Below are 15,301 nucleotides of genomic sequence, written 5' to 3'. Positions count from 1 at the left end.
ACAGTGGCCAGCACCAAACCATTGCTCAGTAAGTAATTGAATGAAAGAGTAAACGAATCTTCAGAGGGACAACTGATGAAATCCCAAGGGTAGTTGTCAACATTAGGAGAAAAGAGGGCAGAATGCAAATCTTTGGGGAAATATTTTAATTGAGGGCAAAGAGGCACTCCTAAGGAAGTAAAATCTCAGCCCCACTTAACTGGGCGTGAAGAGAACATAGCATGCATTGAGGAACCCAGTGAGGAAGGTATCAAGCTTGGCTCATCTCTCTGTCCCAACTTCAAGAATGTTTTCCAGTTGCAAACCTGAACACACACTGAAAACCTGGACAGATACGACAACCCAACGGGATGCTCCTGATATCCTGAAAGTCTCACTTGAAAGCAGTTCAAACTAGGATCCCTAGGCCACAGCACTTCTTAGAGCACCAGGGCCCCCCGAGCTGTGACAAAACACAGCTCTAGGACACTCTGGGAATCCCTGTGGGCTGCTTGTGGCTTTCCTTCAGGAGCCAAGGCGTGACTCTTAAGAAAACAGTCAGATGCTTGAGAGTGACCTCTTTTATTAGGTTCACCATCTTAGCCACAGAGACACCATAGTGTCTGTCCAGGGCCTGAAATGCTCAAAGGCGGTAGTGTTGAAAAGAGGGCCAGCCTTTGGGTCTCTTTGTCGCCATTAATCCTGGTCCCTCTGGTCTCTCCCTTTTGCATCAGAAAAGCTTTCTTGTATTTTTTTTTTAAAGAGAGGGAGAAAACAGCTGTGTGGGATTTGAGAATGGGATTTTAATGGTCACTGAAGACACACAAAAGCTTTGCTGTGATCACGAAGTATTCTGGGGGCAATTGACTCCTTTGTCTGGGGCAGCAAAACGAGCTGGCTGCTCAAGGAGAAAAGAGAACCAACTGGAACGTGAGCGTGAGGTCTCTTCAGGCCAGATCTGCAGCACATTTGCAAAGAGCTGTTTTCAGGCGTCTGTTCAGGGCATTTCAGAATCCCGTTTTAATGTTTAGCTCATTTTTACCTTGTGAAAAGGAACAAATTAATGTGGAAGGTGCTCACCATGAATTATTTCTGCAGGTCTTTCTCTCTGGAAGGAAAAGGGAAACTGTGAGTGACAGTACAAGTTTGTTCATGTGCAGCAGGCCTTTCACCACGAGAGAAAAGAGCCGGTGCCCTCTTTTCCTCAGGGCAGCCCAAGGGGCATCACTCAGCCCCTTTGCTCAGTTGAGAAATTGCAACAGATGTGGGATATTGTGAGGCTTCTCAAAATGTAACCTTGCAAAGGCTTTGGGGGTGGAGAGGTTGAATAGTTCTAAGGAGGCCAGCACACCCAGAGCTGCAGGAGCCCGTCCAGTTAATCTCTTCAGTGAGAATCATCACTGCCTGCCTGTGGAGGGGATCCGTGTTCTGCCCGAGGGACTAGTGATGGAACAGACCGTGCTGATCTGACTCTAGGTCATAATGAATGGGGCTGCCGCAGTCATTGCCCACAGATGCACACTTTCCCTTTGGGTGAATGAGTGTTAGGAAAACAACTGTCCCCAAAGTGGAAATGGCTTGGACCAGCAGTGTTGCGGACAGCCTAGGTTTTATTTACTTTCTGCCAGTCTTCACGACAGTTGGCTTGTTAGAGGTGGGAAGGGACTATTCTCTCATTCACTAGCCTGCTATAAGCACTGGGATAGTCAGGTGGGACCAGGGTAGAAAGTCATGGATTTTGGTACGCAATTCAGCCCATCTTTTCTGGGGAGATGGGCTGAAACCGGAGTAATTATGGAAACCGTTATCCGGGAGGGCTGCATTTAGAGAATAAGTCTGGAATTATAGGCTTTATCTGCCTCAGATCTATGCATACACTCATTATAATGTTGTGTGCCAAGAAAGCAAGAGTTTGGTTCACTTTTAGCCTTTAAAAAAGTCATAAAATTAAATAAAAATGATATGTGAATATTGTAAAGGAAAACCCAAACAATATAAACAACTTTTAAGACAGACTTTACAGGAGACCTTATTGATTGATTGCATTTAATTATAGAAATAATATTTGAAATGTGGCTTCTTTTGGCTTACTATAATTTTTTAAAAGCCTAATTTTTAAAAAATTATGGCATGAATAATGAAAAGACACTTTTATTACTGATAATAATAATAATAAGGGTTAATATACACTTTTATTACTGATAATAATAAAAGTGTATATTAACCCTAAAAGGGTATATGCAAATTGCATTTGTAAGATATAATGAAAACAGACATTTCCCCCCTAGAGACATTCAAGACGTGTAATAGCTAATTTATCAAGTGATATTTTGTTGTCTATTTCTTGGTATCTTAAATATAAAAAAGAATGTGTTTATTCCATTTAAACTTCCCTAATGCCCCATAGAGAATCCTTGGTAAAGTCTTGACTTGCTATTCAGTCTACATTTTTTAAAACTTTATTTTAGAGAGAGGAAAAGTTTGGGGGAGAAAGAGAGGAAGAGAAAGGGCATCCATGTGAGAGAGAAACATCAATTGTTGTCTTCTGTATGCTCCTTGACCAGGGACCGAACCTGAACCCAGGCATGTGCCCTGACCAGGAATCCCACTGGTGACCTGTTGGTTTACAGGATGATGCCTGACCAATTGCTCAGTCTGCATTTTTGTTAAGTGACCCTCTTCTCCCTTAAACTTGAAGTTCTTGATCTTACCATAAGTGTATTTCACAGACTAGCTGTGGGAACTTGGCCAAATTATTTAAGGACTCTAAGTCTGTTTCTATAAAATGGAGCTAATAATAGCACTTAACTCCTTATGGTTGTTTTTAGGAACAAATGAGATGCTTATGTAAAGTTTGTGGCATGGTATCCGGTAGATTGCAAGTACTGAACAAATCTTAGCCATTAGAAAGGTTATTTTGATGGTTATGATGAGGATATTTGAGTATTATACTAGGGAACTTAATGTATTTACATTCATAGTCTAAAATGAGATATAAATCCACACTTAACTAATAACACCAGAAATATAATCAGAAGCATAGTTTATTAATTTCCTTGTAGTTTATTCTCCCAGGAGATACTGACAAGGGCTTACTCTTTGTAACATGTTAATTTTATTACAAATATGAAGTTTGCTATTTTGCAGAGTTATCTGTCAGACTCGTGAGATCACTCTCCCCATCGCCACTAGGGAGTGAGCTTTTCATGACACAGCTTCTGGATGTGTTCCTCTCCTTTCAATGGCTCCTTTACCTGCAGAGTAAAATCCAAATGCACAGCATTCAGGAACTTTTTCAGTCTATTCCCAACCTTCCTTTCTCCCCTTTCCTCTCCTGTGTCATACAGGAATCTTTACAACCTGCCCCTTTCCTATGTGATGAGATCCTTCTCACCCTTCAAGGCCCAACACAAATGTGACCTCCTCTAGAAAGCCTTCTAGGATGCCACCAGCCAGAATGAGAAGCACCCTCTTCTCTGTTCTTCCACTACTAGGCCCATGTTCAGTGAATGACTTTCAACTCCCTCATCCTTCTGGTGGCACTTCCCTGTGAAGTGGGGAGAATTGTCAGGCACTTGTGCTCAGAAACAATTAGGACCACTGTGATCCCTGCCCCGGAGCTCATGGACTAGGGAGAAGAGGCCTGTGACGGCCTCTGACAGTGGCAGAGGGTGTGTGCCCAGAGAACCCAGAGGTGCTGCCCATTCTGTACTTGGGGGGTTAGTGTGGGGGAGCTTGTGGTTGATGCCACCTGTTTTCCTTCACCTCCAGCATTCGCATTGTCCTTCCTTGGCCTCTGTCTCCTCACTGACCAGATCGTTTACACCTTTGGCTAGTCAGTTGCAGGGCTGGGACATATTATGATGGATTGCAAGAACGCTGCATTTTATGTCCAAATGGAACTTTCCAAAATGAAGAGGGACAGATCACATGTGAACCGTGCCCAAGACCAGAAAATCCGGGGTCCCTGAAGACACCAGAAACCTGGAATGTGTCTGAATGTGGAGGTAAGGATTCGCCTGCATCTTCTTACTTTTCTGTCTCCAATATCATTGTTTAGACAGGAGGCATGAGTGTGTTTCCATGGAGACAGTGCACACAGCACCCTGGGCTTCCCACCAGCAGGGCCCTTGGTGGGCTCCTCTTTGGCTTTCCAGGGCCAGACACATACTGGGAGATGCTCACTTGAATAAATAAACAAAAAGCTGATGGAATACTCTGGCAGAAAAAAAGGCATAAATGTTGCAATGGCATGCTTTATTCACTGTAAATAAATATACCCTGAGACCTCAGTGATCTCCCAGCACGTAGGGACTATTGAAAGTGTTAAAATGGAGAATGTAGTTCTGATTATTTTTCCAGCTTTGTTCTCAAATTTATAGCATATTGATTTTTAAAAAGTGTTCATCTGGCTGTTTTGTTAAAAACTCTGCCAAGAATTTTTAATCATCTCTTATAAAATGTTTTCTGACTCCAAGCTCACTTAGGTTCAGTGGACTTCTTTTCTATTTATCTTTATGAGTAAATGTCTTCCCCTTTATTAAATGGAAGAAAGGCCAGCTGCGTTGACACTGTGGGCTGAAATGGCAGGTGTGGCCTGACCTGGCGATCGGCAGGTGATGTCTGCGGAGGGGTGCACGGGCCCTCGGCGCCCCTGCCGCTCCTTCCAGGGACTCCCAGAACCAGCTTCAGTCTCCACCCGAGTGACTCTTAGCTCGGCTGCAGCACCTTTTCTGGTTTAAAAATCAGGTCCTTGGGTTGAGCGAGACTCATGCCCTGTCTATGGCCTGTTACAAAACCCGAGAACTAACTGCAAAGTTGATAATGAAGCACTTTGGGGCACCTGTTCACACTCGTATGTGGCCTTATTAAGATATACTTATAGTAATAAGAATATTAGTATTCATAGTAGTAATAATAATAGTAGTAATTGCTAACTCCATTTATTGAATATTCACCTATGCCAGGCATCATGGTAAGGGTATTACATGAATTTTCCATGTGGTTGTATTACCTTTCCAAGGTTAAAGAGAGCCATTCAAGGTCACGCAGACAAGGAGTGGAGGATTTGGAATCAGATGCCAGGTCTGACAGACTCCAGCTCCCCCTTTGGGGACGTGTTTGTTAAATGCCATTATAGCTGTAACTTCTGGGTAGGAGGAAGACCATGAAAATTAATAGAGGAAAGATGATTAGGAATATAAGACACAACAGATTTCTATAGCATCTTGCCAATGACAAGCTAATTCCTAAGGAACATGTGCTTTTAGAAGTCCTTTTGTTTATGGCTATGCTTGTTGTCAAAACATAATAATAAAGTAAATTGCTTCAAGCAAAGGCCACCGGGTTTTAATGTTAGTGTGGACTGGGTTTAACAGACTAATCGAGGGAGACCAGAACACACCTCAGGGTAAGGAGATGCAATCTAGTTGACGTAATCGGTAAAACGATCGCTGGGATGTAGGTGTCTGGGTGAGGGTGTGCTTCCAGGTCTCGTAACCAAACTGATTTGAGAGAACGAGCTCCCTGGGCGCTCCTGCGTTGCAGGGGCTGCTGAGTTCCATGCCCTCTCGCAGGCCTACGTGAGCCCCACGTAGTCACCTTTGTTGACCCTGGCTGCTTCTCTAGGCACGCTCACAGGCACGCCTGCAGCACACCCAGGCCTGCTGCAGCCACTTTGGACACAGTGGACGTGGCTCCTCGGTCCCCACCTTGGCCTGGGCTGTGGAACCCCGTGTGTCAGGCTACCTGCTCGGGCTCAGCAGCAGGACGGGCCAGGGCTTCTGTCACTGAGGCAGGAGCTGAGGTCCACACCGGGTGACAGGCCTGCCCAGAGTCTGATCTCATCTGCAGAGGGATGGGGAAAGGTCTGCCCGGGGGCCTTGCTCACTGGGGTCATTGGCCCCCCAGGTCTGTGCCAACCTGGAGAATATTCTGCGGATGGCTTTGCACCCTGCCAGCTCTGTGCCCTGGGCACATTCCAGCCTGAAGCTGGCCGTACTTCCTGCTTCTCCTGTGGGGGAGGCCTCTCCACCAAACACCTGGGAGCCACTTCCTTCCAGGACTGTGAAACCAGAGGTGAGGATGTGGCAGCTTGCCTTTTTCCAGAACTGAATTTCCCTTTTGAGAACCACGGGAGTCTGTTAAAGCCCAAATGAAGCCCAGCCCAGAGGTGTGCTGTGTGGTGCCCAGTGACTGGGAGGTCAGGTCCTGCTCCATCCTCCCCGTAGGATGTACAGACAGCACGGGAACCTCCAAGACATGGTCTCCCTCCAGCCACCTGGGCCCCTCAGATGGGGCTGACTGCAGGGACAGCTGGGGGGGGGCGGGGGCGGGGGGGGGGGATGCGCAGGTGTACACAGGCTCCTCAGCTCCTTCCTCCCAGTCTTCCAATATCTCATTGCTCTCACCTAGTGCTGCACCCCCCACCCCCAAACCAGAGCCCTGCTCCTGCTGCCTCTTGCAGGAGCCCAACTCCACACCCAGCCTCAGTCCTGCACCGGCAACACTCACAGGGAGACTCGAGTTGTGACTATTTATGTCCGACTCTGCATGGACCATAAACTCTTTGAAGATACACTGCACTTTGTTCCCTTTACATTTTTTGCAGTGACATGAGTCACAAGTCCCACCTAAGCTGGCTCTTTAGGGAATTAAGTGTTGATTAACCCCAGATTAGTAAGAAAGCGTACTTCCTTTGGGACAGAAATTTATTACACTAGCTGTGAAACCTTTTATGTTGCATTGGATGAAAATAGTCTTTTTTTTTAAATCCTCTCCACCCTCCCCACCCCACAGTTCAATGCTCACCCGGACATTTCTACAATACCTCCACGCACCGATGCGTTCGCTGCCCAGCGGGAACATACCAGCCTGAATTTGGAAAAAATAACTGTGTTTCTTGCCCAGGAAATACTACCACTGACTTCGATGGCTCCACAAACATAACCCAGTGTAAAAGTAGGTCTCTCTGTAAGGCTTCTCAGTCCTGATTATGAGGGCAAGTGCCTGGGTCCACCTGGGGGTGGTGTGCTCGGTGCCCCTGGTGGGGGAGGGGCGTCCCAGGTACATTCAGAACCGTGTAGATGTCGCTAGCCCAGCTCACGGCTCTGCGGACCACGCTGAAGGAGAGTAAGGCGTGAGCCCCACGTAGTCACCTTTGTTGACCCTGGCTGCTTCTCCAGGCATGCTCACAGGCCGCACCTGCTGCAACTTCAGTTCAGCCCTGTTCGCCAGCATTGCTTGAGGGCTGCTGTGTGCCAGGCACTCCCAGCAGGGCAAGCCCCTGTCCCCGCAGGCAGCACGGGCTGGGGAATTGTAGAGGAGGGAGCAATTCATTCTGTCCAGAGAGCTGAGGGAAGACTCCTGGAAGGCATGAGGAGGCTTGATGGGGAGGGTGGGGGAGCGCAGCCTCAGAAAAGTAAAAAGCTTTAGGGAAGAGACCCCCTGAGCCTGACCATGGAATGCGCTGAAGGGAGTCTGAGGCTGACCGGATAGGGAAGCCTTGAATGCCTCACTAAGGGGTTTGATTTGCATGTTATGGGAATGAGGAAGCAAATAATTCAGTGACTTGCTGTGTGGGTGGGTGGGTGATTGGTTGGCTCTTAACCATCATACAAAGTGCTCTAGTAAAGTGAATCTCAGCTGACTCACTGGTGTTAAGACAGCAGTGTAGGGGAGCAAGGAGGCGCCCCCAAGCTGGAGGAGTTTGGGATTGAAGGGGGCAGTGAATCATTTGAATTTTGATTGGAAGCTTATCTTGTTTTCTCTCTATTCCAATGAAGTCCTATTAACAGTATCCTCACAAGTAGCCCTCTAGTCTCTTCTTGAATACCACTGTGACAAGAAGCTTACTACCTCTCATGATACCCTGGACTGTTGGTGGGTTAGACTTGGGGGTGTTCCCAGTGTTAAAGGGTTCCCCCCACACCGACGTGATATGCACTTCCACACCTGCTCCTTGGCTGGTCCCCAGGAGCCACGTGGCAGGTTCCCCAGGTGGCCCTGCGGCTTGATGGCAGGTTTCTCAACTCCCCAGCTCTCTCCTCCCTGTCCTCTCTTTGAAGAAAGAAAGCCTGTTTGTTTTTTTCTACTGGGAATAATAAATTCCAATCCTCATTAGAGAGGGAAAAGGCAACCCCTTCAATATCTTCTGTTGCACAGGTTCACCTGGTAGTTTAAACGATAAGTACCTTGAGGGTAAGGACTGCCTTTCTCCCTTCTGAACCCGCAGAGGGTTTCTGATAACCTCTGTTGGGTGAGTGGCGCGTCAGTGAGTGAGGGTGTGGCTGGGATGGAGCGTGTGTGTGTGCCAGACGTGTATGTGTCTTGCCTTCGGTGCCAGAGGTGAATATCCATCCTGCCCCACACGGACTGATAGCTAACTGGAATTCTCTTCCCAACTTAAAAATAAAGCGTGGTCCTGACTAGAGAGAAAAGAGAAAGAAAATGGCTGTCACATCTTCATCAGAGATCTCTGGGAAGGGGTCAGAGATCGTCTGCTGAGCCGCAAGCTCTGTCCCCCTATTTTGACAGGCCTAGAAGTTCTGCACCTTGGTTACCTCAGCACTCGCACGTGGTAAACAAAATGTCAAAAACTAAAGGCGTCCTTTTGTTTCAACAATGTCTGCCCCTGACCTTAAGCACTTCCAAGCTAATGAAAAGAACAGGGCCTGGGAACTCAGAGGGGTGGGCTCCCAGCGGGGACCCTGGGCAGGACAGGACAGACTCATTCCCAGGGTGGGGTCATGTCTGGGCCCCACGCCTTGATGGCAGAGGGATGCAGGGGTTGTCTTCCGCTGAGCTACGGGTGGCTGGTACAGAGCCATGGCTGTGCTGTGCCTTCATAACTCGTCACCTGTCCCCTTCCAGACAGAAGATGTGGAGGGGAGCTGGGAGAGTTCACCGGGTACATTGAGTCCCCGAACTACCCGGGCAATTACCCGGCCAACACGGAGTGCACATGGACCATCAACCCTCCCCCCAAGCGCCGCATCCTGATCGTGGTCCCTGAGATCTTCCTGCCCATAGAGGACGACTGCGGAGACTACCTGGTGATGCGGAAAACCTGTGCGTCCTCCCCCTCTGCTCCCCTCCCCTTCTAAAGCCAGCCGGGGAGCCTCATGGCACGCTCCCAGCTTCAAATGTGAGAAACGGGCCTAGCACGTCACCTTTGTGTTAGAACAGAGGTGGGACATGAGTTTTTAGAGTTTTACAAGAAACAAAATTTCCACAACCCCCCCCCCCCACTGAGGCCCCTTGCTGAACCCCAGTGGTGGTGGGGTTCCTGCAGGCCAGACTCCCCCCTTGGGCTCACTGGGGACACAGGGAGTCCATGAAGCTCATGCAGGGCTGGCCCTGGACACTTTCCTCGCCCTGGGATGCAACTCATAGCTTGGGGACTGACCAAAGTGAAGGGCACGGTCCCGTCAGGAGGGACCCCCCCACCCATCCAGTCACATGGCCCAGCGTCCATAAGCAACACTGCCATCAACACAGTGTAGAGGCAGTGCTCTGAGTGGGCTCTGCAACTGAACTGCCTGGATCTGAACCCCGGGTCCACCTCTCAGGAGTTCTGTGGTCTTGGACCTACATGCTGGATTTTCTGTGCCTCGTTTCCTCATCTGTTAACGTGGGGATATGAATAGTTGCTACCTCATAGGGGCATCATGAGGAATCAGGTCATACCCATAAGGCAGTTAGAAAAATACTGACACTTGGTGCCACTGCATAAGTATTTGCCATTCTTCTTAGTGGTTACAATGTCTGAAGTCAAGTGTGGGTTTGAATCCTGACTTTTCTATGTACTGGCCTGTGACCCTGGTCAGGTGACAACTGCACTAACTGCCTGCAGTTTTCGGAGGGTTAGTGGGATCGGGTTTAGAAAGGGCACAGCACACTGCCTGGTCCTAGGAAGCGCGCAGTAAAGGGTGGTGAAAATTACTAGATTCCAGCAGGTCAGCTCTGGGATGGGAGGGCCCCTCCTCGGCTCCAGCAGTAACTGCTTGCAGGCTGGCCAGGGGCCTTCCGGTCAGCTTCCCTTGAGGGTGCACATCACCCCCCAGATGCATCTACTCTATTTCTAGGCCTTTGGCTCTTCTGATGGCCCCGCTGGGCCTGAAGAGCTCTTGAGCATAACTTGTTATGTGGTGTGAGCATGTGCCAAGATGAGCGTTCATCGTCTGCCTGCTCGGTGATGCGCCTTGAACCCCACCCTCCTCCTACTTCCCTTGGCAGCTTCGTCCAATTCCGTGACCACGTATGAGACCTGCCAGACCTACGAACGCCCCATCGCCTTCACCTCCAGATCAAAGAAGCTGTGGATTCAGTTTAAGTCCAACGAAGGGAACAGCGCCAGAGGGTTCCAGGTCCCGTACGTGACCTACGACGGTAAGTGCTGGGAAGCTCAGGCTGCGGAATGCGGAAGGAGCTTCTCTGCTTTGGACAGAACCGACTTCCGGGCCAGCTGGCGGGCTGCTGACAGGCACACAGGCACAGAGGGGCAGGAAGGACGTCGCTGACTCATAGGTGCCAAATTTTAAACAGTCATTTGGGGACACTGACTACAAGGATGAAAAGATGTTCTAGAGCATAAATGGAAGTTTGCATACATTTGCTTTGTGGCACAGGACAGAGAAAACCTAATCCATGAGATTTCCATTCTGTTACAAGTAGAGATTTATAGATCAGCATTATTTTTTAAAGGTTACAAAGACCATTCTGCTTAGAACAGGAAAGAATAAAGACATCTAATTTTTGGTTTATTCCTGTGTTCATTCAGAACTGAGGCCAAACTCCCTGGACAGGGTTACATTGCCTATGCTCAGACTCAACACTTTTCACTGAATCAAAATTTTGAAATACTTATTTATAAAATAACAACTATCTTTGAAATTAAGAAGCTAGGAAAAAATTAGTTTTTCCCATACACATTCACATTTAATTACTACTATAAGTAAGATATTTATACTTTCTCCAGTTTCAGTCTAAACATATGATTAGGAATAATAAGGTACAGGTTCTAGGACAGATTTTCTAATCCATGGTATGGCTCTGGGTAAGCCATTCTGGACCTCTGCCTTCATCCACATTTAATAGGGATTATAAAACTGTTTTTTTAAGCTACCTTATAGGCAAGTAGGCATAAGATTTATGTGACAACATTTTGCTCAAGTTGCTAAACAAACATAAAGGTATGTAACATTTTATCATGTTAACTATCTTCTAGTTTTGATCTGGTTTTTATAATTAAAAAAATAAAGGTTACATGCTTTCAGAACTACAAATAATTAAGTACATAAATAAAATAAGAGTGAGCGTAGCTTGGCAGGTGAGGGCATGGCTGTTGGCCAGTCTGGGCACAATCTCTTCTGTGACTCTGTGTACATTATCATTTCTAAGCCCATTTTCTTCACACGTAAATGATGGTGATCACGAAACTTAATGTGAGGGTTCACCAGTACAATCTATAATGGGTTTGGTACAGTGCCCAGTGCACAGTGATGCTCAAAAAATACTAACCCATTACTATTGTGGCTTTTATTAAATGGAATCCTGTGGGGGGAGAGGGGAAGCTGCCACTTCTGGCCCTGTCTCTGCCATAACTGACTGTGTGATTTTGGGCAAATCAGATGACTTCTCTGGTTTCATGTTCTTCTTGTTAAATAAAGGGATAGAGCCCTGGCTGGTGTAGCTCAGTGGATTGAGTGTGGGCTGCGAACCAAAGTATCGCAGGTTTGATTCCCAGCCAGGGCACATGCCTGGGTTGCAGGCCACGGCCCCCAGCAACCGCACATGGATGTTTCTCTCTCTCTCTCTTTCTCCCTCCCTTCCATCTCTAAAAATAAATAAATAAAATCTTTTAAAAAATAAAAAAAATAAAGGGATGTCTTACATGAGCCCTGCCTGGGGCCCTGGTCAGCTCTGAGAGTCCATTGACAAACATTTACTAGGAATACAAAATGAACTGAACCTTGTCCTAGAGAACCTTATAGGCTAGTGGGGGAAGAGTCATCTGTTCATTTGTGAACTTATTCATTCATCCATCCAACAAATATTTAATGAGCATCTACTATGCCAGGCATTGGACTAAGTGCTGGAAACAACATGGTTAGTGACAGAAACACAAAACAGTATATATTGCCATAGATGCTACAATGAGGCATGTACAAAGCTCTGTGTGAGCTACACAAGAAGGGGAAGCAGTTCATTTTTCAGTTAATTTTGCCGCGCCCTCACCTACCAAGCTATGCTCACTCTTATTTTATTTATGTACTTATTTATTTGTAGTTCTGCAAGCATGCAACCTTTATTTTTTAAATTATAAAAATCAGATCAAATACTAGAAGATAGCATGATAAAATGTTACATACCTTACTTCATGTTTGTTTACCAACTTTAGCAAAATGTTGTCACGTAAACATTGTGGAAAGAATAGAGCACAGTTTCAAGAGATTTGGGTCTTGAAAGAATATATAAGTTGGTTTGTGCATTTGTTTTAATAAATGGAAGGAAGAACATCCAGGAAGAAGGAATGACAAAGGCCAGAGAACGCAGTACCTGGCACGCGTGGGGTCCGATGACTTGGCCAGGTGGCAGGGTGCATGGGGCTGAGCCCTGAAAGATGAGACAGGAAGGGGATGGGGTGTGGCTGCAAGGAGCTCCGAGTGCCAGACCCAGAAGGGTGGACCTGATCTTGTAGGGGGTCACTGAAGGTGTTTAGACAGGTGCCAAAAGCATGTCTTTTAGAAAGACAGTATCTTAAGGATTTCTTAAAAACACTTCAAGTAGTTTCTGTCTAACATGCTCCAAAAAGGAGGATCACCCTCCCTGTACCTGAAACCATGTCAAACACCCACGGGCAAGGGCTCTTTGAATCAGAGTCCTAGGAGGACACGAGCACCTCCCACAGGGCTCTGCTGAGCAAGACAGGGCCTCGTGCCCCTGAGAGCAGCCCCTGACCACCTTTCCGATCTGGAAGCGGGAAGGAACCAAGGGAGACACGGAGACTCTGGAATAAGTGTCGCCAAGGCTCACAGACTTCAGGCTGACTCTTTTCCGCTCTGCCTTTGTGACAGAAGAATCCCTTTTGATATTTTTGTTGTTGTTGTTCAAACAAAGAACCAGGTGAAATTACACATAATCCTAGTTAGACCCACAAGAGTGTGTCTTCAACATGTCACAGCAGAAAATGTTGAAAACTGCTGCTTTGGCCATAGAGGAGCCTTTTAGGTCTTTACTCAGAGCCTACTTAATCTTTGTTGTCTAAACATGTATTTCAGTCAAGTCTGATATCTGGTTTCCAACGCTGATAGCAGAACAGAAATCACAGTTAGACCAGTCAGGTGAGGCTTCTCGCCACAGACCTGACTGCTGGAGAACAGGGAGAACTGCAGTCCTAACATGGAACGGGCACCGCTGAGCGCTGGGCCTGTGCTGAGTGCCTCCGACACAGCACATGCCTCACTGTCGCCCAAGAAGTGGACGTGCTTCTGTCCTGGTTTGGGCCACTCGGGCTGAGATTGAAGAAGCCACCCTGCACGCACAGCAGGACAGAGTTGCAGAGGTCTTTGGGACTCCAAGGCCTGTTTCACCTGCAACACCAGCCTGCTTTTCTCAGGACAGAGCAAGTGAGGAAACAACAGCAGTTCTTAAAAGCAGAGGAAATATTTTTTTAAAGGCAGCGGTCTGGAAGAGCAGCGAGCTGCTCTCCGGTTCTCTCTGACACCAGAACACAGCCCAGCACTGGCGCTCCTGTGGGAGCCGGCTCTCCCTGGTAGAGACTGTGCAGCAGAGGAATTAGAGATAAATAACATGTGCCCTGTTGATGTAAGAAACGTCCAAACAGGTGGAGAATTTTGATGAGTTGATTTGAGCCAAACTGACAACAATTGCTGGGAAGCAAAATCTCAAAGGACTGAGAAAATGCTCCAGAGAATGGCAGTTTTGCAGCTTACTTTATACATTACAATCAGAGGAGGAGACATAAGGAGAGCTATGTGAAATCCACTGGTGGTAGAGTAAGGGGACAGGAGAAAACAAAGTGAAGAAATCTCAGGTTGGATAAAGTTATGTAAAATGGAGACACACATCCTTCTTTGACATTGGTGAGTATAGGATAGTTAACCATTAGCACAGCATACAGGGATGGTATTTGGGGATCGAGAAAACAATGAGGAGTCATGGTCTCAAGGTCTGGTGTACCCTGAGGGGGTCTGGGAAGAGGAGATTATGGTACTCATCTGACATTCCAAGGTTAAATAGCTTGTATATATCTTAGGTGCAAAAAGACAATAGACAGGCTTGTCAAAGGTAAAGATTGACCTTTGTCAAGGAAGCTACAGGCCTAGGACGTGACGACCCACCATGACCTGCTTTTAGTTAGGAAATTTTATGTTCAGACAATCCTACGTGGTTACTTTCAGTCTCTGAGTTTGTAAGGCCACCATGCAGGCCTCCCCTGGGCTTGTCAGGTTTAGTATGTGGCTGCCTTTTGTGTCCACAGCCCTTCCTTATATTTTATATTCACTAAAATAAAAGAAGAAGAAAGGTACCACATGAATAGAGTAAGTGACACGGTACATGTGTTGAATTAGTTGTTATGGTGATTCTACTATTCATTTCCACGTACCATCACTGGGCTCAGAGAAACTCCTTCAAGAACTCCTCCTACACAGTTCCAATGATGTTCTTATGACTTGTTTGGTTCTGTTGCACATGATGTGCATATAAAGAGGCAATTTTCCTTCAGCCTGGAACTTGAAAAAGAGTGTGTTTTGCGTGTGCTTGATTTGAACTGTGACTGTGGGAAAGAGACCAGACTTTGAAGGGGAGTGCACGTTTGGAGAAGGCTCATGTGGTGTGCTCTGCATTTAATGTGGGTATCAGGGCCCAGAGTCATTGGTGAGAAAATGAGCATGGCTTTCTTCCCAATGAACACAGCTTCCTTCCCTCTCCAACCAGCCAAATCCTCCCCGTCCCCAACCCCAACCCCCACCTCCCGTAAAAAGGAGAGCAGAGTCTTGCTAGATAGGTAAGAAGCTTGATTGCTTTACATAATACAAGGACTCGGGGAAAGGGAGAAGGGAGAAAATGAGAGAGGGAAAGAAGAGCCATGAGCCTGGGCGAGCTCACCAGGGAGTGAGTATAGACGGAGATGACACGACAACCACGCACTGAGCCCTGGGAATCCTTTGCAGTAAGAGGTCGGGAAGAGAAGGAGGAAAAGCAACAGAGCCTCAGCCAGAGAAACCAGTGGGGCAGGAGGAGAACCCAAGAGCGTGGTGTCTCAGAAACTGAGTGAAGGAGTAGATCAGGGGGAGGG

The 15,301-nt window shown here is 47.2% G+C and overlaps 1 protein-coding gene across 3 annotated transcripts in view; it reads left to right on the top strand.

Moving 5' to 3' along the window:
- Window positions 1–15,301, top strand: part of SCUBE2 (signal peptide, CUB domain and EGF like domain containing 2) — a 71,612-nt gene that overhangs the window by 53,020 nt on the left and 3,291 nt on the right. For all 3 annotated transcript variants that reach the window (XM_036028995.1, XM_028517568.2, XM_036028996.1), the window contains 5 exons: window positions 3,816–3,986; window positions 5,890–6,057; window positions 6,778–6,939; window positions 8,851–9,048; window positions 10,216–10,368. In XM_036028995.1, the coding sequence (XP_035884888.1) occupies window positions 3,816–3,986; window positions 5,890–6,057; window positions 6,778–6,939; window positions 8,851–9,048; window positions 10,216–10,368 (852 nt within the window). The remainder of the gene's footprint in view (window positions 1–3,815; window positions 3,987–5,889; window positions 6,058–6,777; window positions 6,940–8,850; window positions 9,049–10,215; window positions 10,369–15,301) is intronic.

Source organism: Phyllostomus discolor, chromosome 6, assembly GCF_004126475.2.
Source record: "Phyllostomus discolor isolate MPI-MPIP mPhyDis1 chromosome 6, mPhyDis1.pri.v3, whole genome shotgun sequence".
Classification (NCBI taxonomy): domain Eukaryota; kingdom Metazoa; phylum Chordata; class Mammalia; order Chiroptera; family Phyllostomidae; genus Phyllostomus; species Phyllostomus discolor.
Note: the sequence above shows the minus strand (reverse complement) of the source record. Positions and strands in the feature narration are given on the sequence as shown.